We start from the raw sequence: 23629 nt of genomic DNA on the forward strand, positions 1-23629 counted from the left end.
GCGGAGCACTGTATTAAGCGCTTGAGAGAGCCCGGTAGAACAAAAGAACAGACACATTCCGCACAGGGATTGGCTTTACGCTTGACCCTGAGGATTTGGGGGGGGTCGGAAGCTGAGCGGGAGGGCAGGAAAGACAGGGATGGTTTTTACAGTTGCCTTTTTTAAGCACCCTGTCGGTTTGGTGGATGTCCCCTCCCGGGCCCAGGACTGAAATGGGGCCTGCAGCTGTCCCCGATGCCCCAGACCCCGGACGGACTTGCCCCGGCCCGGCCCAGCAAGCTTCACCCAAGGCCCCCGGCCCCCACTCTGCAGTTGTTGCTGCACGCCCACCCCCCAGCTGCCCAGAGCTGCTGGAAAAACAGACGTGATTAGTCAGGAGCCGTATGGGGTCTCGGCGGGGAGGGGAATCTGGATCCAGAATACTCAAACGTGGTCAGCTGTCTGGACCTGGGGGAGGCAGGGTTTAGCAGAGGAGCTTCCCTGTGATCTCCGAACTCCCCGATTTTGGAAAGAGGGCTGGGAGAAGCCCGGGCCACCTGGGAAAGGAGATCTCCGGGGTCACCGGCTGCCCCTCGCCCTGCCCCCGGGATGCCCGTCCCCAAGGTGACCGTCCCAGGGGGCCGCCGGAGGAGAGGGCTGTGGCTCTGGGAAGGGGGCAACCTGCCGGGAGTCACCCTGACTCTCTGGAGAGGAGGGGGCCGGGCCAGAGACCCCGACCTCCTTAACAAGGGGCCCCCAAGGTGATGCCCAGCCAAGGCGGGGTGTCGGGGGGTGGGAGTGAGGTTACACACTGTGCCCTATGTGGTGACTCGAAGTGGGGAGGTGCTGCCGGTCCCCTGTTCCCCACGGCTCCGGGCTTCCCCCTCTGAAGCATCCTGAGGCTACTTCTCTGCCTGCTCCTCTGAGAGGGAGATAAACAATTACTCTTTCCCCCTTCAAAGGCTTATTGAAGATCCATCTCCTCCAAGGGGCCTTCCCTGATTAAACCCTCCTTTCCTCGTCTCCCACTCCCTTCTGCACCACCCTGACTTGCTTCCTTTTTTTATCCCCCCTCCCAGCCCCCAGCACTGATGTCCACATCTGTCATTTATTTACTTCTATTAATGTCTGTCTCTCCGGCTGCAGACTAAGTTCATCATGGGCAGGGAATGCGTATTGTACGCTCTTAAGCGCTTAGCACAGTGCTCTGCACACAGTAAGCACTCAGTGAATATGACTGACTGGATGAATGAACCCCGGGCAAGTCACTTAACCTTTCTGGGACTCAGTTTCCTCGTCTGTGAAACGGGAATAAGAACCCTGCTCTCCAGCCCTCTTGGACAGGGAGGACGTTCGAGCCGATGACCCCGGAAGTGTCCCAGAGCTCGGCTCGGTGGCTGGCACCAGGGAAGCCCCCGAGGCCCGCCCGTGACCGGCCGGAGAGAGATCAGGGTTGCCCTCTTCCCCCGGCCTCCCGACCGTACCTGGTGATGCGCCGGGGCTCCATGAAGCTCGGAGAGTCGCGTCTCCTCTTGCGGATGGGCGAGTAGCTGCGGGAGCGGCGACGGGCTCTGGCCGCCTCAGGCTCGCCGTGCCGCGAGCGGGCCTCGCTGTCCTTCTCCCTGTCCAAGAGACAAGGCCCCGGTCACCCCGGCGGGCAGGGACAGGGGACGGCTGCCCGCTGCCGCCTGGGCCTCACGACCGTCTCCCTCTTTCTGTTTTTTTTCCTCGATCATTCATTCAATCGTGTTTATGGAGCACTTACTGTGTGCAGAGCACTGTACTAAGCGCTTGGGAGAGATCAATACAACAGAGTTGGCAGACACCTTCCCTGCCCATAACGAATTTACAGTCCATCTTTCCCATCCAAACCCCCTCGGAGCTCCAGTTAAGGTCGAGGATCCGCTAGATTGCAAGTTTCTTGTGGGCCGGGATCACGTTACCAACTCTTTTGGACTGATTTTCTCCAGAGTTTAGTACAGTGCTCTGTACACAGTGAGCGTTCAGTAAACTCCATGTCTGCCGTGTGACCTTGGGCAAGTCATTTAACTTCTCTGGGCCTCCGTTACCTCGTCTGTGAAATGGGGATTAAGAGTGTGAGTCTCCTGTGGGAGAGGGACTGTGTCCAACTTGATTTGCTTGTACCCACCCCAGTGCTTGGCCCATAGTAACTGCTTAAAAGGTACTATTATCATTATTATTATTATTATTATTGTTATTATTGATTGTTCTCTGTCTCTCCCTGCGATGCTACTGTCTCTGATTTTTTTCTCTCATCTGTCACTCTCTGTGTCTCTGTATGTCCCTGGATCTCTGTCTCCCTCTGACTCCTTTTCTGTCTGCCTCTCAGTCTCTACCTTTAACCAGCGTGGCTCAGTGGAAAGAGTCCGGGCTTGGGAGTCAGAGGTCACGGGTTCGAATCCCGGCTCTGCCACTCGTCAGCTGTGTGACTGTGGGCAAGTCACTTCACTTCTCTGTGCCTCAGTGACCTCATCTGGACAATGGGGATTAACTGTGAGCCTCACGTGGGACAACCTGATGACCCTGTATCTCCCCCAGCGCTTAGAACAGTGCTCTGCACATAGTAAGCGCTTAACAAACACCCACGTTATCCCCACCAGGCTCTGAGCTGTGGAGTTCCACTGTAACCTTGCAGTTATGCATCAGCCCACCCATCCTGGATGCAAGCCTGGAAAACACTGAGGCTTCAGGCCAAAAGCATCATGAAATGAAAATGAAGGACTTTGAGGCGGCTGGGTTGGCTCAGCAATATTACAGCTCTTGTAAAGATTAATTAATTAATGTTGGTATTTGTTAAGCGCTTACTAGGTGCTTAAGCGCTGGGGGAGATACAGGGGAATCAGGTGGGGCTCACACACTTTTAATCCCTATTTTACAGATGAGGGAACTGAGGCCCAGAGAAGTTAAGTGACTCGCCCACAGTCACACAGCTGACGAGTGGCAGAGCCGAGAGTCGAACTCATGACCTCTGACTCCGAAGCCCAGGCTCTTTCCACTGAGGAGAGATAGAGAGAACATGGGTGGTTGTGTGCTTGCGTGTGGGACAGGGACTGTGTCCAACTTGATGATCTCGTATCTACTCCAGCGCTTAGAACAGTTCTTGACGCATAGTAAGTGCTTAACAAATACTGTAATTATTATTATTATTATGTGTGTCGGGTGTGCGCATCAGAGTTTGCACGACTGTCCGGACCCTGTGCTCCTCCCGGAGGTCCTCAGAGGCCCTCAGAGGCCTGGCCAGGAACCGAAGCCGAGCTCTACCGGGAATGTGCCGTGTGATCTCGGGAAAGTCGCTTAACACCTCTGGGCCTCAGTTCTCCCCGCCGCGCAACGGGGAGGCTCACTCTCTCCCGGGGGAAAGGAGATCTTTATTCTGAAGGGGCCAGGGGGATCTCGGGGAGGAGTGGGCTGGCCGGGCCTCAGGGAGACCCTTTTTCCGGGGTGGGGCTGGGGGGACCCGCCTGCTGCTCCTTCCCTCCCCGTCCAAGGCCTCACCGGCTGGTGGTGTTTTTCTGCGAGGGGCTTCGGCTGCGACTGCGGCTGCGGCTCCGGGCCGCCCTCTTCTCCCGGGAGTGGGAGCGGGAGCGGGTACGGGAGCGGGACCTGGAAGGGGACGGGCTGGAGGTCCAGGAGCTGCTGCGGGGGGCAGGGCTGCGGGAGCCGCTCTTCCTCAGGAGGCCGTGCCGGCCGTGCTTGGCAGGCGACACGGAGCCGCTGGTCGGCCGGGTCCGGTGGTGCTGCTCCTTCCCCCTGCGGGACGCCAGGATTTACGTGCCTGTCCCGGCTCCTCTCCGTCCCCCATCCTCCCTCCCTCCCCGGTACCCCACCATCTGCCTCTCAGCTCCCTCTGGGACCAGTACTGATAACGATGGCGTTTGTTAAGCACTTACTACGTGCCAAGCACTGTTCTAATCACTGGGGTAGAGACAAAGAAATCAAATTGGACACAGCCCCCGTCCCACATGGGGCTCACAGTCTTAGTCCCCATTTTCCAGATGAGGGAACTGAGGCTCAGAAAAATGAAGTGATTTGGCCAAGGTCACTCAGCAGACGAGGGACGGAGCCATACCAGGTCCTTCTTACTCCCAGGCCCAGGGTCTAGCCACTAGGCCACCCTGCTTTTCACGCTGCCGGTGCCCAGCTGGGGCACTGCCCATGGTCACTGGCTGGGGGACTGAGTAGCTCCAGACACCCTGACTGGGTCTGGGGACCGGGGAAGGTGGGGGTGGGAGAGAGTGGGGGCTGGACTGGGGAGTGTGTGGGAGTTGGGGTGGCCGGGGAGCGGGAGGTGTTAGGGAGAGTGGAGGCAGGGCCAGGGAGAGTAGGGTGGGAACCAGCATGGCCTAGTGGAAAGAGCACGGGCCTGGGAGTCCAAGGACGTGGGTTCTAATCCTGGCTCTTGCCGCGTGTCTGTTGTGTGACCTTGGGCAAATCACTTCTCAGGGCCTCCGTTACCTCGTCTGTAAAACGGGGATTAAGACTGGGCGCTCCACGTGGGTCAGGGACTGGGTCCAATCTGATTACCTTATATCTACCCCAGCTTAGAACAGTGCTTGGCACATAGTAAGCGCTTAACAAATACCGCTATTATTATGATTATTATGATTAGTTTTATTAACTAAGAGAGTGACTATGTAATGTGGAGGGAGGGCTAATCAGGTGCCTCAGTTACCTCACCTGTAAAATGGGGATTAAGACTGTGAGCCCCACGTGGGACAACCTGATTCTCCTGTGTCTACCCCAGCGCTTAGAACAGTGCTCGGCACATAGTAAGCGCTTAACAGATACCAACATTATTATTATTATTATCATCAATGGTATCCACTAAACGCTTACTAAAGGCAGAGCACTGTACTAAGCGCTTGGCAGAGGACAATATGAGAGGGGAAACAGGGATAGCCAGGCTAGAGGTGGGGCTCTCCGCCGTGAGAACTGAACCTTGGGACTCAGCCTCCTCCTTGTGTGTTCTGAACCCCTCAAGTATCCCTCTCGGGTGTCCCCCGATATTCCGATTCACTCCCCAACCTCCGATCCAGCAGGTTCCGCCATCGGGAGGGAATTCGGGCCCAAGAAACCCACGGGGAGGAGCCTGACAGGAAATGGAAAGGAGGAATCGGTCTGGCCCGACCCCTTGCAAAATCGATGCTGTGTGACTTGGCTTCTCTGTGTCTATCTTCTGTCTCTGGCCTTAGCTCACAGGCTTGTTGTCAACTCTACGGCCTCCAAGAAAGCTAGAGAAGGGAGCTCAAGAGGCCATGTGGTCCAGGCCCCTGCCTCCAAGCAGGGAAGCAGCGTGGCCCGGTGGAAAGAGCCTGGGCTTCGGAGTCAGAGGTCATGGGTTCGACTCCCGGCTCTGCCACTTGTCAGCTGTGTGACTGTGGGCGAGTCACTTCACTTCTCTGGGCCTCAGTTCCCTCATCTGTAAAATGAGGATTAACCGTGAGCCTCACGTGGGACAACCTGATGACCCTGTATCTCCCCCAGCGTTTAGAACAGTGCTCGGCACGTAGCGAGCGCTTAACAAGTACCAACACTGTTCATCGAACCCATGCAGAATAGCTCCCCAGGGCCAGAGAAGTCTAAACCTCCCTTTGGAGCCGACATCAATGTCTTATTACCCTGACGGACGAAATCTCTCCTGCTTGGATTTATTCCCGTTTCCTTTTACTCGGCTCTCAGGGAGGGCGAAGGGTCAGAGCCATTTCCATAGAAACCCACCAGACACTTGAACGATTACCTATTGCCCCCACCCACCTACCCATCCTGCCTTCTCTTCTCCCTGATGAAAATCCCGTTGTCCCTTTCTTCTTCCTTCGAACAACCTATTTCCCAACCCCCAGCATGTCCATCCTTCCCTCTGGGTGCCCTCCCCTTCCTGCTGAGCCCACGTAAGAAGAAGCAGCAGGGCATAATGGATAGAGCCCGGGCCTGGGAGTCACAAGGCCCTGGGTTCTAATCCCGGCTCTGCCACCTCTGCTGTGAGACCTCGGGCAAGTCACTTCACTTCTCTGGGCCTCAGTCACCTCATCTGTAACCTGGGGATTAAGACTGCGAGCCCCATGTGGGCCAGGGACTGTGTCCAGACGGATTAGCTCGTATCTACCCCAGCAAATAGAACAGTGCTCGGCACATAGGAAGCGCTTAACAAAACCCCAGTTATTATCGTTACATCGGACTCTGCCCTGATAGAGAAGCAGCGTGGCTCAGTGGAAAGAGCATGGGCTTGGGAGTCAGAGGTCAGGGGTTCGAATCCCGACTCTGCCACTTGACAGCTGTGTGACTGTGGGCAAGTCATTTCACTTCTCTGTGCCTCAGTTACCTCATCTGTAAAATGGGGATTAAGACTGAGCCTCACGTGGGACCACCTGATTACCCTGAATACCCCAGCGCTTAGAACAGTGCTCTGCACATAGTAAGCACTTAACACATCCCAACGTTATTAATAACGGGACAGGGCGAAGCCCCATCCTATGTTTGCATGAGGGGGTGGAGGCTGGTGCGTTTACATGGTGTAGCGTATAGTGTATGGGCCTGGGAGTCAGCAGGTCATGGGTTCTAATCCTGCACTGCCACTTGTCTGCTGATCTTGGGCAAATCGCTTCCCTGGGCCTCAGTTCCCTCATCTGTAAAATGGGGATTGAGCCCCACGTGGGACGGGGATGGGGTCCCACCCGATTTGCTTGTCTCCACCCCAGCGCTTAGTCCAGGGCCTGCCGCATAGTAAGCACTTAAAAAAAGGCACAATAATTATGATCATTATAATTATTTCGAGCCTGGCTCCAGGCTGGGTGGCCCGGGGGGTCGTGGCCCAAGGGCCGGGTGTGAAAGCGTGTCTCTGGGCCTTTCCCCGCCGCGGGCCCATCCGTGTGAGCTCCACAGACGGCAGAAATGGGGGGAAAAAAAGGGAATTTTGTTCCCTTTGATCCCTCTCCGGGCTCCGCCCCGCCAAGAGGTTCTGCGGGACGCTCAATAAACGTTAGTGATTGACAGGTGGCCCGTTCCCGCGCGGCCCCTCCCCCCCCAGCCCCTCGAAGCCCCGCCCCCGTCGCGAGGCCCCCCCCGCCTCTCCTCGGCCCCGCCCCCCTCGCCACAAGCCCCTCGAGGCCCCGCCCCCTCGCGAGGACCCGCCCCTCCCTGACCCCGCCCCTTCCCCTCAGATCCTCGAGGCCCCACCCCCGTCGCGCGCGCCCCTCCACAGCCCCTCGAGGCCCCGCCCCCGTCGCGAGGCCCCGCCCCTCATCGACCCCAACCCCCTAGTCCCTCGAGGCCCCGCCCCCTCCCTACAGCCCCTCGAAGCCCCGCCCCCGTCGCGCGCCCCGCCACAGCCTCTCGAGGCCCCGCCCCCGTCGCGGGGACCCGCCCCTCCCTGGCCCCGCCCCTTTCCGCAGCCCCTCGGGGACCCGCCCCCGTCACGAGGTCCCGCCCCCCCCGCCCCCACCCCTTCCCCACACCCCCTCGAGGCCCCGCCCCTCATTGACCCCCGCCCCCCTCCACCGCCCCTCGAGGCCCCGCCCCCGTCGCGAGGACCCGCCCCTCCTTGGACCCTCCCCCTTCCCCCTCGGGGCCCCTCGAGGCCCCGCCTCCATCACGAGGATCCGCCCCCCCTTGGCCCCCCACCCCTTCCCCACCGCCCCTCGAGGCCCCGCCCCTCCTTGGCCCCGCCCCCTCCGTCCATCGAGGCCCCGCCCCCGGCTCGAGGCCCCGCCCCTTCCCCTCCGCCCCTCGAGGCCCCACCCCCGTCGCGCGCCCCCTCCACGGCCCCTCGAGGCCCCGCCCCTCCTTGGCCCCGCCCCCTGCCCCTCCGCCCCTCGAGGCCCCACCCCCGTCGCGCGCCCCCTCCACGGCCCCTCGAGGCCCCGCCCCTCCTTGGCCCCGCCCCCTCCCCCTCCGCCCCTCGAGGCCCCGCCCCCGTCGCGGCCCCCCTCCACGGCCCCTCGAGGCCCCGCCCCTCCTTGGCCCCGCCCCCTCCCCCTCCGCCCCTCGAGGCCCCGCCCCCGTCGCGCGCCCCCCTCCACGGCCCCTCGAGGCCCCGCCCCTCCCCGCGCGGCCCCTCCTCCGGCCTCGCGCGCGCGCCCCGTCTCACTTCCGGTCTCTGGCTCCGTGGCTCCTGTCCGGGGCGGCGACGACGACGGCGGCGGCGGCGGCGGCGGCGTCGGGTTGCGGCGCGGCGGGGGCTGAGGCGGCGCCGCCGTGGTCGGCGGGGGCGGCGGGGGCGGCGGAGTCGCTGCTGTCGTCGTCGCCGGCGCGTCCGAGGGAGCGGGGCGAATCCCGCGGGGCCGAGGGCCGGGTCCGGCCGCGGCCCCGCTGCCGGGGCGAGGGGGAGCGGGAGCGGCGCCGGCGCCTCGGCCCCCCGCGGGCCCGGCCGTCTCTCCCCCGCGCCGGCGGGCTCGGCGGGCTCGGCGGGCTCGGCGCCCTCGGGGACGGGGAGGTCGAGTCGAGCCTCTGGCGGACGGGGCGGACGGGGAGGGGGAGGGGAGAGAGAGGAAAAGAAGAAAAAGAGACGGGGGCGGGAGAAGAGGGAGACACGGCCTTTAAGGGGGGGCTTCCCGGCCAACCTATCGGCCGCAATGTCAAATGAACGTTGCACAAACTGCAGGCTACCCAGACCCTAACCTGCCCCTTCCTCTCCTGCGTCAAACCTTCTTGACCTCAACGATGCAGCTCATGCAAATCCCTCGGCATGCAGAACACAAATTCAACGGAACAGATCGAAGAAGGCGGGGAAGGGAAGGGGGACGAAGAGGAGGAGGAAGGATGAGGGGAGGGAGGAGGACTGGGGCGGGCCCCCGGCCCCCGGCCCCCCCCCCCCCCCAAAAAACGGGGCCTGGAAAATGGGCTGCAAGGGGGCCGAAGGGCCGCTCGACCCCCCCCAGGATGGAGGGACTTTTTATTTTCCTTTTCCCCCCGCACCCCGCCCGGTGTGGAAGGGGGGAAACCCGTCACAAAAATCGCATTTTCCGTGGGGATTACGGGGGGCGGGGGGGGCGCACGAAATGGCGAGGGGTGGGCGGAGGTCTGGATCCGCAGAGGCCGAGATAAATCTCCACAGACCCGAGGGTGGGTGGAACGAACACCGATGAAAAGGGAAGGGTGGGGAGGGGGGAGAAAGGGGGGGCAGGGAAGAAGAATTCAATTGAAACCAAAAGCAAAGGGAAGGAAAAAAACAAAACTCCACAAATGTCATCGATACTGAAATTAAAAAAAAAAAATAATGTTTCTGAACTTCCCCTGGGAAACTCATCAAAATTTTTTTGTATATATATATTTTTTTTTCTTCCTCAGAGTACTGTTGAGCTGTAAGCAGCTTCCTACTGTTTCTTTTTTTTTTTTTTTAAATTCTGATTAAGTCCCTCCTGGTTAACGTCCACTTACCAAAAAAGTGGCACTTCCTCCTTTAGTAGGTAAGGTGTGAAGAGAAGGGAAAAGTGGGGCAACATAAGTTCATCATTAGATTCACAAAAATGCAAGAGAGATAGAGAGAGAGATCAAAACGAAACAACCCCTTCTGTCTCCTAGACCTCAGCCAGACCAACCTCGGGAGCTTCCAGGTGCAGGAGGGCGTGTGACGAAGAGCGTTTGCTTTTGTTGTTGAAAGAAAAGAACAAAAAATGGACAAAATGGGAGAGTCGCCTCTGGTTTTCAGGAGGCAGAAAAACAAAACGAGGAGGAAAAAAACAGGCCCCGAGGTCGATGGGGCGCGGGCCCCTCGGTCCCCAGGGGGAGACCCTCGAGGGGTTGGCCCAAAAAGGACAGATCTTCAAGGCCTGTTCTGGGGGCCGTGTGTCGGCTGGGCCGTGGTACCCCGATTTCATCATTTCATCCATGCCAGGAGCCATTTAGAAGAGGTCTGAGAGGAAACTGATTTTTACGGGGACCTCTTGGGGGTGAGAAAGGGCAAGGAGCTGAAAAGATGACACCCGCCAGGGCGGCGAGTCACTAAGAGCCTGCGTTCAAAGCTCCGTCCCACAGGTTTCTGGGGGCTACGGGGACGCTCTCGGGGGTTAAACCAGTTTAGCAAAGAGCCGGATCCTAGGACGTGTAACAGTTGATGCCCGGCAAGCGGAAAAGAGTGCCGACATCAGGTTTCGCGCCAAGTAGGTATGGGGGGGAAGGAGCGGGCTGGTAAAAAAAATGTCCCTAGCTACCAGGCAGGATTAAATCCGTATGGCGGTGAGAAGACACATCGTCTCTCCCTCACTCATCCCTGACCCGGGCAGAAGCGACTGCAGCGGAGACCCATCCGAGCTGGGGTTTCCTCCCCAGGCACTGGAGTTCCCGTGCGGATTGAGCCGCGGGCCCAGACGAGGTGGAGACCGACCTTACTGGGGCTGTGACAAGAGCCGGCTTGGGTCTGTGCCCCAAACGAAGTCACCTGACTTGGGAGCCACCGAGGGAGCTGCCTCGTGCTCCTCGCGGGCCGAGGAGGGGGGAACTGGGGCCGATGGGGAGAGGTCCTGAGGCGGGGATGGTTCTCTCGTCTGAGTCAGCTGGACTTGGAGTCAGCGGCTCAGGCCCAACGTGGCGGCGGGATCCGGTCGATGTCGCTGCGACCGAAGCATCGCTTCGGTGCCCCACCCTCCGCTCTTCCCTCTTCCTCTCTCTGTGGCCCCATAAACGCTACCCCGGCAGGCGGCGATTGATTTCTGCGGAAGAGACACTAAGCAACAGCGCGTCTCCTTCCCCTCAAAGATCCGCATCTGTCCTCCTATCAAGCCCCTAGATATCCCCCTCCCCGGTTTCCTCGGCGGCCCACCGACCTGGGCGTAGAACAAGGCCCAGTGTCTTGACCCTCCTGCTCCGACCCTACTGGAGGGGGGATTTCCTCTTTCTGCCAGCTCTTTCTGCCTCTCTCTTGGGGTCTGAGAGACGCCATCTGGGCAGGACCCTCTTCTGCTCGCTCTCCCTTCGTGTTCCTTGGGAACTCAGCTGGGGCCAGGAAACTCCCGGCTCCTCCTGTGAGGCAGTGGGAGAGGAGGTTCGGGAAAGGCCGCTTAGGATCGGGCGTCTGGATCCAAAACTCCGGGTCCGGAGCCTCAAAACCCGACAGCACCCAGCCTATGCCAGTCTGGCCTCTGCCCAGACCGGGGGCACCTCAGCTCCAAGGCCCTAACCCCTGCCGTCACTTCTGAGACCTGCTGGATGCTTTGACCCCACCAACCATGTGGGTAGGGGCTGTGTGTCTAAAGAGTTTTGCACAGTGCTCTGCACAGGGTAGGTGCTCAATAAATGTGACAGATTGACCAGTCTCCCACCCCTACTCCGTGTCCAAGTGCTCAGGGCATTTGGAGACTGAGGGGCTTACAGGCCGGGTGTGAGGAGCAGGTCTACTTACAGGCCTCCACGGATTTCCTTGTCACAAAGCTATTTTTTTATCATCACGGTCCCCTCCGGGGGAGGGGAGAATTGACCTCTTGAGAGTTATCTGGTCCATCCTTCTGCCTTCAAGGTAGGAATCATATCCCAACCAGTGTTTTCGGAAAATCCTCAGGGCCAGAAATGCCTTCCAGCTACCCCGTGTCTAGCAAGAGCTTCCCGGAGCCTACCCGAAATCTCTCAAGCTCTAGTTTTGGCCCCCTTTATTTTCTGCCCTCAGAGGAGATGGGTAGCCAACTGAACGCCAGCCTCTGGCTAATTGCCTTCGGGTAGCCCCGAGGCCTCAGAACCACTCAGGAACCAGGCTCTGTGACATCACAGCTTAGCAGCAGGGCGCCGGTTACGACATCACGAACATTTCAGGCCGCCCAGTCATTTCCCCCGCCCCCCATGCAGGCTCTGCCTCTTGTGCCCTCTGTTGCGAGGAAGATCCCGTACGTTTACCTCTCCCCACTCTCTTCTCAGCTTGCTCCACCCCCACCCAGCTGTCGGTGGTCCCTGGCCTTTACCCCAAAGCCCCAGGCCTGGCTGGGGGACTCGGAGGGGGTAGGCTCTCCCCAAATTTTCAATGGGCCAGGAGGGAAGGAGAAGATCCCAAACCAAGCCTTTCCTGGAATGGGATCCTGATATCGCAGCCTCAAGGGCTCCCTCTCCCCCCGACTGATGGGCCGGGGGTCCCGCGGCTGCCGGGGCGGGGGGGGGGGGCCGGACACCCAGAGCTTACACTAGTTACTGTCTCCCTTGGAAAGGTGGGGTGCGGGGCGGGAACGCTACTGGAGATCGTGGAGGGTCAACACCTCCAAGCTGGGCTTCTTATCACCTCTCTCCACCTCTCCCTCTGGCCAGCCTCTTCTTCCTGCGCCAGCAGGGGATAGGGAAGGCCGGGGAGGATAGCGAAGCAGGGGAAAGAAAAGCAGCTCCCTGAGGGCCCGGGTTGAGTTTTATGTACAGGAGAGACTTTTCCTCGTTCTCCCTAAATCTATCCGGTCACAGCCCGGACCGTGAATCTCGGGGTCGGGGTTGGCGGAACAAGCCACTGGAGCGTCCAGTGGCTCAGTGGACTGAACATATCACACCGTTGAGGGGAGCAAACACCACGCTCGGAGCCCTGAGACATACAGAAATGCATTCTAACAACGGAACAGGAAACAGAGGCAGAGAGGGAAAAGAAAAACAAAAATCGTGAACCAAAAGAAAGAACGAAACCAAACCAAAACAGGAGAAGAGGAGCATGGCTTTGTAGCTATTTGAAAAAAAAAAAACAATATTATATATATATATATATATTTATCTATATACAAGTTAAAAGATTTGAGTCACCAAAAAAAGGGAGGGAGAGAGAGACCAAATTAGAGATTGACAGAGAGAACGAGAAAGAAAATGAACATTAAAATCAAGCTAAGTGCTTCAGCAGGCTTATCTGCAGATGGGAACGTGCGTAGTCGAATACCTACCTTCTGTTTGGTCAGTGACAGGAATGCAATAATAAAAACAGAAAACAATAATCTCCGCATTTGGAATGCAGAATGGGGAAAAAGACAATGACTCTTTAGTAATGTGCTTTAGACCCCTTTGCTAAGAAAGTTGTTCTCTGGGGAGGTTTGGCCCGAGGAGTGTGGATTTTTAAAGTTGAACAAGGTTTCAGTTTTGATTAAAAAAAAAAAATACCAGTCGTCTGAATCGCAGAACTCCTTAAGTCCCTCAACAAACATAAAACTTGGAAAGTGCATGCAGTAAGCGGCAGATGGAGGCAGAGCAAATTCAAGGTATTGTAACGGGAGAGGGTTAGAAGAGAGAGAGAGAGAGGAGAGAGAGAGAGGGCAGTAGAGAAAACGATTGAAGGAGGAAGATGAAACGGAAATGAGATGTAATCATTTAAAAGGGAAGTCAACCATGTGGGATTTCTTTCGGTCTTTCCCCTCAGCCATTTCTCCTTTGCCCTCCCCTGGCCTTGGCCAAAGCTTATCCACCAAAAGCATCCATGCTTGTCAGGAATTTTCTTCTCCCCCTGCTCCTTGTCTCCTCCTTCCCCAGGAGGGGAAGTTCAGGGAGGTTTGGAGTCACTCTTGCCATTCCTTCCCATCTTTCCTTTCCAGGATACCACGGAAGAAAGGAGGGCAGCCGCAGCTTGACCTTCCCCCTCCTTTCACTAAGGGAAGATACTTCCCTCCAACCACCATCTTTGCCTGAGTTCACGTTGGCTCAGGAGCCTAAGTGCCCCCTCTCCTTCTGCCCCACTGTGCGTGGCAGGATTTCTGAAGGAGGCTTGGGAGCAAGAAGGTGGTGGGGCCTCAGCCCCTTTGGATTTGGCCCAAGATATGGGAGGGAAGGATCCCAGAGGAACTCTCTATCTAGTCTCTGTACCTAGCGGATCGTCAACCCAGGGGGAGATAGAAGCAGGAAGTGCAGAGCTGCTCTTTCCGGCCAGTTCTGAAAAATATCACACCTCATCTCCCCTCTTCCTAGAGTCCACCCTCCCCCCCCCCCCACTACTCTTGCCAGGACTCCTCAAGCCTTCTGGGCCATCCGCGGATCCGGCAACCCCGTAGAGGAGAAGGGTACGGGATCTCTGGTCTGTTTGAGTCTTTCTGCAGCACAGATTGCCGCCAGAATTAAAATGGCCACTTCTGGGTCCCGCCCACCCAGGGAGGACCACTCCTTCCCACGCCTGGAAAGACCACTGCAGAGTCTTGGTTCTTGGCCCACCAACAGGGTGGTCATTTGGGGACTCCTGGAGGGGGAGAGGGGGAGGAGAGGAAAGCCGGAGGAAGCTGGCCAACTCCTCCATATCCACGTCTCCTCCTGCCATTCTCACCTGGCCCCAGCTCTTCCAAAGTCCAGACTCTGAACACAGAGGGGAGGTAGCCTGGGGCCGCTCGCCACTCTTTCCTCTGGCCTAGAAGGGCCAGGGGCAGCTTCGTTCTGCTAGGGAAATTGTCGGGGTAAGGCCGTAGGGAATTAGGAAGTCAACTCCCACCTCCTCTCCCGTCCCCCGGGGCCTGGTGCCCAGCGGGTGCTCACAGCCGTCCAGCCAACCGGCTGGCTGGCACCAAAGGGACAAAACTTGAGGAAATCCGCTCTGCTGGGGATGACGCCTCAAGGCAAGGTATGGCGTCTGGGGCCACCGGGACCTGTAGCCGTGGCCCCTCGGCTCTGGCTCTGGCTATTTGAGAAGAGGAACAGATCATGTCTGAATTTTGGGGCCCTCAGTCGAGGGGGATGGGGTTGGGCCTGGATACCGCTTTGAACAGTTACCTTCCCTTTTAAATTCCAGTTCGGGGACGGGAAGGGGAGACGGAAGGGCAGAATGTGTGTGTGTATCACGTTCGCTGAATATTCCAAACCAGATCTCCATGTTTATGGATGAGGCTTCCACAGAACACACACGGGAAAGCAAAATTCCAGAACCACAGGAACACAAAAGGATATTGGGGAAAAAAAACAACAACACCACAAAACAACAACCCAGAAACGTCGAACTGATTTTGCATTTCTGGATGTGGCGGAAGGAAAGGAAACCCAAAGAGAAGAGGGAGAAGCTGGGACGTTCTCCGGCTCTTCCTCCCCTCCCTCTCCCCGCCTAGTGAACAAGGAAGAAACCCTGTCTCCCCGCCGTTTCCAGGGGGTCTCTAAACAAGCGAGGGATTAGCCGAGACCACCGTTCGGGGTTCAACAGTCTGCCGGGCCCGTGAGGGGGCCGGACGGGCGATAGAATCGGGTCACCTTGGAGGACTGAAGAAGCCGAACCCAACCCAGAACCGGTGGCTCTCTCAGACCGATGTCCTGACTGCCTTTCCAACAGATCGGCCGCGGAGGTGGAAGGCCCGAAACGCCCCGCTGGGTGGCCCAGAAAGGGATCAAGAGGGAGACGAAAGAGAGACCGGAGGACACATTTGGAGCGGGGACGAGGGGGAGGTTTTGAGAGGTGTTGCCTTAAGCAGGGGCGGGAAGGGAGACGGAGGAATGAGGACAGTCCGAGACGCTGTTAGTAAACGGATGGAAAAGTTACACTGCCGTGGGGGTAGGGGGACGAGGGAGCAGGCTGTGGCCCCGGGCTGGCCCCGGTTCTGCCTTCAGTCCGGGGAACGTAGACTTCAATGTGAGAGAGATGGGATTTTTATAAATCGGTGCCCTACATTCTCCGGGAGAGAAACGGGCTGAAGCCATTTCCTGTCAGTGGTGGGTGGGCTCGGCTCCCCCACGCGCGGGGGCTCTGTGAGGGAGGCCAGCCCCCACCTCGTGGATGGAGGACCCGCGGCCCGGTTGGCGGATCGGAGCCCGCGGGTGGGGTGGCGGCCATCTCGCAGGAACCTGCTCGGGGAACGGGACGCCCTACAAGTTCGCCTTCTCCCTGAGGCCTCACCTCAGCCCCGAGAGTACGTGGCCTGTGTCAGTCACGGCTTCTATCTTCCTCCCCGCCTCAGTGGCTAGCGGGATTCAGCAAAATGGCCACCACCCTCCACCAGCCTCTTCGGGGGGAGGGGGGGGTTGGGAACCCCCAACCCTCCACTGAGTTGCTCCCTCAGTTTTGCCCCCCATTCAGTCTCCTCAATTCAGGCTGTGGGCCTTTATGGAGCCTTTAGGAGCCCCCGGAGGTGACAGGGGTCGGGGAGACTGTGCTGGGCCTGGCAGGGTCCTGGTCCCTCTGGAAGGCACCAGGGTCTCAAAGAGCAAGTCCCAGGGTTATAGATGGCTCCATCCAGGGCTAAACCGGGCTGTCCATCCTCAGGCTCGCGGCCCCCCAACATCAGAGTCGACGACCCACCCCGAGGGGAAGACCTCTCCTGACTGGCCCCCACCTGGACCCAGCATCAACCGACCTGATTCTGAACCAATATTTGTGTGTGTGTGTGTGTGACCTTTGACTCGCTCGGGCCCGCCAAGCCGGAAGCCCCGGGCTTTGCCTCGATGGAGGGGAGACGCTTTTGGAAAAAAAACAAAACCAAAAACCGAAACAAAGGAAAAGGAAAAGGAGGAAAACAATCCAAAACATCAAAATAAAAACCAACCGACACACACATGATTTGCTGCCATGCTGAGACCCCGGAGGCGGAGTCGGCGGATCTGGGGAATGACGGAGGTACCGGCCTGGGTCCCCTGGCCCGGGGTTTGGGGAGGAGGGAGGGGCAGGGGCAGAAAGGACCTGAAGCTTTGAGAGCAGTTGCCCCGAGCTGTGCCCTTTGGGGTGGGTGGGCCCATCTGGCCCACCTCGGGCCTGGGGTGAAAACAGGGTTGAAGGAATTTACCTCCGGCCTGCAGAGAGAGGCTGGGGGAGACTGGAGCAGGGAGAGCCCCGAGGCTAGTGTCAGCAACCGTGCCACTTGGTTGTTTTATACTTCCCAAGTGCTTAGCCCAGTGCCTTCCCCACAGAGGGCACTCAGTAAATACTACCATTACTTCTGGGGTGAGGAGGGGGTAAGGCCGGGGGAGTCAAGGGAGGTTGGCTTTTTTGCTCAGCTTTTGTGAGCTCGTTGCGGGCAGGGAACGTGTCTGTTCTTTGTTGAATTGTCCTCTCCCAAGTGCTTAGGACAGTGCTCTGCACCCAGTAAGCGCTCAATACATAGCATTGACTGACTGCTCTCCTGCCTCTAGAGGCTTAGGAGGAAAGTAACCGGAGCTGGAGTCGGGAGAGCTGGGGCCTGACCCTTGTTCTGTCCGTGACTCCCTGCGTGGCTCCGGAGGAGCCGCCTAATCTCTCTGGGTTCCTCCGTCTCGTCGGGGGCTCGGGGGCCGGGAGCCGCCCCTCTCCCGAGTGGGGAAATTAAAGGCTCCGGAGAGCCTAATGGCTGATGATGAGGAGCGACCACTTCAGTGGCCCAAAGGGGTCCGAAGGCCCGGGTTCTAGCCCCCGACCAGGCAGCCGAACCGCTGCGGAGCCTCAGATGGGTTCCTTAATCTCTCTGAGCCTCCGGTTCCCCTCCTGTAAAACAGGTCGACCGGAAGGTGTGGCCTCTCCCTGTTACCCGTTCTGTCCGGCCAGGGTCTGGGGGATGGTCGGTCGTGGAGGGCCGGGGCCCACCGGGCTGGGAGCCAGATTGCCGGCCCAATCCGGGGGGACCCACCAGTAAGGGGGCACGATTTCCCTCCGAGTTAAGGCAGCGAACGGGGAGGGGGCAACGACAAGACGACGAGCCCGAGGGGGTCAGTCCCTTCCTCTCCCTCCTGGAGAGTCCGGCGGGAGGGAGTGACCCGCTCTGGAGCCGGCCCGTCCACCTGAAAACAGGAAGCGAGTCCGAAAGAGAGCGGATGGTTGTGGTGCGGTGGTGGAAGGTAACAGGGGGGATCGGAGCCGGGGTCGGGGAGGGAGGAAGGGAGGATGAACCGTGGCAAAAGCAAAGCGTACGTACATCCTGTGGGCGAGCGGGAGGGCTGGCCCGGCCCTGGCTGGAGCGCCCGTTGTGCGCGCCGCCCCGGTGCCCGTTCTGGTGCGGCGTGGCCGATCTGCTGTGGCCGGGGGACGAGGAGGACCGGCTCCCGCTGGACCGTCGGCTGCTGGGCTTGGGGCCGTCCTCTCGGTGCTTGGGGCTCAGCCTGAGGGAGGTGAGCGGGGAGCTCAGGGGTGGAGGGGCCGCGGAGGGGCACCCGGGCCGCAGTGGGGGGGCGGAGGGCGCAGCAGGGGGTGGGCAGGTGCCCCGCGAGCTGCGGGGGGGTCACCCTGTCTTCCCGGGGGAGGCATCGGGGTGGGGCCAGGAATGGCTGGGGGTGGACCCTCAGGGTGCTGGGGGCAGGGCCGGGCCCTCGGGCTCCTGGGCGAGCCCGGGTCTCGGGGCTGGAGGAGGGGGATGAGGGAGCGGACCTACCTGCTGGGAGATTTGAAGCTGCTGGAGTCTGAGGAGAGCGAAGTACGGCGGGAGCTGCAGCTGCTGCGGCGGTGACCCCTCCGCGCCGGGGATTCGCTGGGGGGCCTGCGGGGGGAGGAGGACGAGGAGGAGGAAGAGGAGGCAGTGGAGACGGTGGGGAGGCGGCGCGGCCTAGCTGGCCCTCATCATCCGCCCCCCCCCCTCACCGCCTGGCTGGGGTCCCCTCCTCCTTCTCCCACCTCCCCATGGCCCCAGCCCCTCCCTCGACCAGGGGCCAGGCCAACGAGGGCCCGGGTCATCGGGGTCGGGGGGTCGAGGGGAGTGGGCGTCGAGTGGCAAGCGAGGTGGTCCCGGCCCGGACAGCCCCTCACCTCTTCCGCTCTTTGTTCCTCTCTTTCCTTTTGTTCTTGGGGCTCTTGGTTCTGCAAAGCAGGGTGGGGAGGGGGCTCAAGACCGGGCGGCTGATCCCGCCTCGCCCCCCTCGCCCCCCGCAGCCCGGGCCTCCGGCCCTCCCCGCTTTCTTCGGTTCACGCCTTCTTCGGACCCGCGTCCGAGGTCTGGGGGGGTGACGGCCTAGACTGGGGAGGGTCCCAAACAGCTCCTTGAGCTTCCCCGGCTCCTCAGCCCCCTCTGGCCTGGTCCGGGAGGCTGGGGGGCTAGCCCCAAGCCCTCTGTGGAAGTGCCCGACCGCCCCCGTCCCCTCTCACCACCCCCTCCAAGGGTCTGATGCCCCTGGAAGGCCGGAGGGGAGGGGGCTAGTGTCCGGGGGGGGGAGGGGGGGTGGCTCGGACCCCGGAGCCTCTCACCTGTATCTGCGCTTCCTTCTAGATCCTGACTCAGACCTGTGGGGGGAGAGGCGGAGGAAGGGTCCACTGAGCGGGTGTGGAAAGCGTTACTAATAATAATAATAATAATTGTGGTATTTGTTAAGTGCTTACTATGTGCCAGCCACTGTTCTAAGCGCTGGGGTGGATACAAGCAAATCAGGTTGGTCCCATGTGGGCCTCAAAGGCTCAATCCCCATTTTCCAGATGAGGGAACTGAGGCCCGGAGAAGTGAAGTGACTTGCCCAAGGGCATAGAGCAGACAAGCGGGCAGAGCGGGGATTAGAACTCGATACCTTCTGACTCCCAGGCCCGGGTTGTATCCATTACTCCATGCTGCTTCCCGGTTAACCCACCCCGTCCGTTTACAGGGGAACCTTAACCCCCAACCCCTGCGTCTGAGACCTTGGGGAGGGGGCGGGGGGCCCTCTGACCCCAGGGGGGGGTGAATGCCAGGGGAGATGGAGAGAGGGGCGGGGTGACAGGGGTCCGAGGGAACAGCCCCCCGATACCTATCTCGCCTGTGCCTCTTCCCAATCCCAGTCCTCTTCCTCTTGTGCTGGGGCGAGGAGCTGTCGAAGCTGCGGACACAGCGTGGTCGGGAGGCCCGTGAGGCCTGAGCTTTGGAGAGGGGGGCTCTCCCCTCTCCCTGGACCCCAGGGACCCTTGACCCGACCTCCCCCAGGCGCCACGAGACCTCCCATCCTGCACCGTGGATGCCCCCCAAAGCCCACCAGGCCCTCGGGCGGCGGGCTCCCTGACCTGCAGTCCGAATCCACTTTCCTCTTCTTTCTGCGGCCGGTCCGGTCCAGTCCCGGTCCGGTCCCGTCCGGGGGAGGCAGGGAGCAGACGGTCGAGTGAGCGGCCGGGGGTCGGGGGGCTGGGGGGGCCGGGGACCCAGGAACCCGGGGGGCTGAGGACCAGGGTTGGGGCGGGGGAGGCAAATGCTGCCTCCCGATCGGTTGGTTCTGCCCCCTCCAGTAAGACCCATGAGGAGGGATAGGGGGTGGGAAGGGACACGGGGGAAGGTGGGGAATTGTGCCTGCTCAGCTGCAGAATATACGTGTGTGCACTTGGAGGTCCCTCTAATGTGTATGCAGGCGTGTGTTTGTGTTTGCGTGTGTGTTTTGGGGGTTGGGGAGGGGGTCTCCTCCGTCTCCTCCCTCTGCCCCTTGGCCTGGGAGCAGGCCCGAGTCAGGGAACCGAGACAGCTGTCGATGGGATTGCGGCGGGGGAGTCCCAGAGACAGTCAGGGACTGTCGATTCCCATCTGATTCGATCAGATCGATTGATCGATTGAGGGTTCAGAATCCAGGAGCCGGAGGAACGGGGACATGTTCCCTTTCACCCCGTCTGCCTGTGTTCTCCCCACCCGCCTACCCTCCCTTTCCCTGTCCTCCGGGCTTCCCGGGGATCAGTGGGGTGGGGGAACTGCCCCCCGCTCCCTGCTCCAGCCTCAGTGCACGGTTTTGTTGGGGGTGGGGGGAGATGAGTCCCATAGATTCTCGTGGCGCGGGCCCCCTCCTCTCTCGGGCCAGGCTAATCAACGGTGGGGCTTGGGGCAGGATGGGAGCCAGGCAGGTTTCCCTGTCCGATCGCCCCGGAGAGACACCCACCGGTTCCGACGATGACCCGATTTCTTCTTCTTCTTCTTCTTGGGGGGAGGAGAGATCGAGCTGCTTGACCGATGCGTGGTCCTGCCCAGGGGGCAAGTGGAGATAGGGTGAGCCCACCAGGTCGGAGCAGGGTGGAGGGCGGCAAGGCAAAGTGGCGGGGGTGGGATGGTGTTCTTAGGCCTGCCCTGGTTTCCCTCTTGCCTCAATCAGGGATCCTCTTTCCTCCTCCGTCCCCCCGACGCTCGGTCCTAACCAGATCACCCTCTCCTCACGCCCCCTCCCAACCCCTACGCCTCCCCAGAACACACCTGTACTCGCGGTGGCGACCGTCACCCCGGTAACAGTCGGAGGGACAATTACACTCCAACAGACTGTCGTCTCCATACGGGGGGTACTCCAGGCCCGGCTCCTCTCCCTCCACCGGGTGATGGGGCTGGATCACTCTGCCACAGAAAGAGTCAGCCCTATTTATTGAGTGCTTACTGTGTGCAGAGCACCGTACAGAGCGCTTGGGAGAGGACAAGGTAACTATCGACAGACACATTCCCTGCCCACAACGAGCTTACGGTCTAGAGGGGGAGAAAGACGTTAATAGAAATAAATAAATGACAGGTATGGACATAAGTGGTGTGGGGGCTGGGGGAGGAGGGATGAATAAAGGGAGTGAGTCAGGGAGAGGCAGAAGGAAGCTGGAGAAGAGAAAAGGCGGGATTAGTCAGGGAAGGCTTCTTGGAGGAGATGGGCCTTCAATAAGCCTTTGAAGGGCGGGGGGAGAGTCATTAGTGGTTAGAAATGAAGAACGGGGGAGTCGGGGAATGCAAAACGGGGCGGGGGGAACCTAGACCCTGCTGGATTCCACCCTGATAATGATGATGATGGTATTTGTTAAGCGTTTACTACGCGTCAAGCAGTGTTCTCAGCCCGGAGTTAGATACAAACTGATCACGTCGGGCCAGGTCCCCCCTGCCCTACATGGGGCTCACGGTCTTCATCGCCGTTTTAGAGACGAAGTCGGCGAGGCAAAGAGAAGCCCTCCTTTCCCGTGCTCCATCCATTAGGCCACGCTCCACCCCTCCTCAGACATCTCCCCCTCGGGTGGGTGGGCAGGGGTCGACAAAGAAGTCAGTGAAGAACGGTGGTTATTTTTTAAGTACTTACTGTACATTGAAAGCTGGGGTAAACGCGAGATGGGACCCAGAACGGGACTCCCAATCCATGTCAGCCCCAGCTTACAGATGAGGATACTGAGGCATAAAGAAGCGAAGTGACTTGCCCAAGGCCACACAGCAGAAAAGGGGCGGAACCGAGATTAGAACCCAGGTCCTCTGACTCCCAGATCCCGGATCTTTCCACTAGACCATGCTCCTTCCCTCTTAGATTTCTAATCCCAGCTCTGACACATGTCTGCTTGTGTGGCCTCGGGCAAGTCACTTCACTTCTCCATTCCTCAGTTCCCTCATCTGTAAAACCGGGATCGAGACCGTGAGCACCATGTGGGACAGGGACTCTGTCCAACCCGATCTGCTTGTACCCACCCCGGCGGTTAGTACAGTGCTTGGCACATAATAAGCGCTTAACAAATACTGTTATTATCGGAGAGCTTTCAAGTGGGGCAAGGAAAATCCCAAACCGGCCTGTTCCATGTGCCCCTTCATAATAACCCCATCTGTCATCCTTGTGTTTTAATAATGACGGTATTTGCTAAGCGCCGACTAGGTGCCGAGCACTGTTCTAAGCACTGGGATTAGACTGGAAACCCGTCAATGGGCAGGGATTGTCTCTATCTGTTGCCGAACTGGACAATCCAAGTGCTTAGTACGGTGCTCTGCACATAGTAAGCGCTCCATGAATACTTTGGAATGAATTGAATGAATAGTAAGCGCTCAATAAATACTATCGAATGAATACAAGGTAATCAGGTTGTCCCACATGGGGCTCACGGCCTTCGTCCCCCTTTTACAGATGAGGTAACTGAGGCCCAGAGAAGTTAAGAAGCTGCCCAAGGTCACACAGCAGGCAAGTGGCGGTACTCTCCCACGCGTTTAGTCCGGCGCTGTGCACACAGTAAGTAAATACGATTGATTGATTGATCGATTGATCCGGCAGACCAGATCCTGTTCTTTCTCGTACTTCCGCTATAATAATGTTGGTATTTGTTAAGCGCTGACTATGTGCCGAGCACTGTTCTAAGCGCTGGGGTAGATACAGGGTCATCAGGTTGTCCCACAGTTAATCCCCATTTTACAGATGAGGTCACTGAGGCCCAGAGAAGTGAAGTGACTTGCCCACAGTCACACAGCTGACAGGCGGCGGAGCCGGGATTCGAACCCATGACCTCTGACTCCCAAGCCCGGGCTCTTACCACTGAGCCACGCTGCTAATGCTTCTCTAATGCTGCTTCTCGATGTACCAGACGCTCCTGTTTCTAGGGGAGTTGTGGGACTGTGGGCAAGTCACTTCACTTCTCTGGGCCTCAGTTACCTCATCTTAAAATGGGGATGAAGACTGTGAGCCTCAGGTGGGACCACCTGATGACCCTGTATCTCCCCCAGCGCTTAGAACAGTGTTCTGCACAGAGTAAGCGCTTAACAAATACCAACATTATTATTATTATTATTATTATTATTATTAGTTGTGGGATCGTCTACTGTAGTTACCACATGTGGCCACCAGAGGGCAGAGCGAAAGCCCAGTGGGGGGCGTCTAGGACAGCGCCCTTTTAGTCATTCATTCATTCAATCGTATTTATTGAGCGCTTACTGTGCGCAGAGCCCTGGACTAAGCGCTTGGAATGGCCAATTCGGCAATAGAGAGAGGCAATCCCTGCCCAATAACGGGCTCAAAGTCTAGAAGGGGGAGACAGACAACAAAACAAAACAAGTAGTCAGGCATCCGTGCCATCAAGATAAATAGAATCAGAGATATCTACGCATCGTGAATAAAATGAAGAGAGTAATTAATACGGACAAATCTACAGAAGTGCTGTGGGGAGGGGATGGGGGTAGAGCAGAGGGAG

The 23629-nt window shown here is 59.0% G+C and overlaps 1 protein-coding gene across 1 annotated transcript in view; it reads right to left on the minus strand.

Moving 5' to 3' along the window:
• Positions 1-23629, minus strand: part of SRRM3 (serine/arginine repetitive matrix 3) — a 54255-nt gene that overhangs the window by 1098 nt on the left and 29528 nt on the right. The window contains exons 5-16 of the mRNA XM_039914531.1: positions 20922-21056; positions 20614-20694; positions 19760-19789; positions 19510-19578; positions 18980-19015; positions 18545-18595; positions 18174-18278; positions 17277-17904; positions 14351-14536; positions 8084-8304; positions 3496-3750; positions 1464-1601 (exon numbers count right to left, since the gene is read on the minus strand). Of these exons, the coding sequence (XP_039770465.1) occupies positions 1464-1601; positions 3496-3750; positions 8084-8304; positions 14351-14536; positions 17277-17904; positions 18174-18278; positions 18545-18595; positions 18980-19015; positions 19510-19578; positions 19760-19789; positions 20614-20694; positions 20922-21056 (1935 nt within the window). The remainder of the gene's footprint in view (positions 1-1463; positions 1602-3495; positions 3751-8083; positions 8305-14350; positions 14537-17276; positions 17905-18173; positions 18279-18544; positions 18596-18979; positions 19016-19509; positions 19579-19759; positions 19790-20613; positions 20695-20921; positions 21057-23629) is intronic.

This window comes from Ornithorhynchus anatinus, chromosome 17, assembly GCF_004115215.2.
Source record: "Ornithorhynchus anatinus isolate Pmale09 chromosome 17, mOrnAna1.pri.v4, whole genome shotgun sequence".
NCBI lineage: Eukaryota > Metazoa > Chordata > Mammalia > Monotremata > Ornithorhynchidae > Ornithorhynchus > Ornithorhynchus anatinus.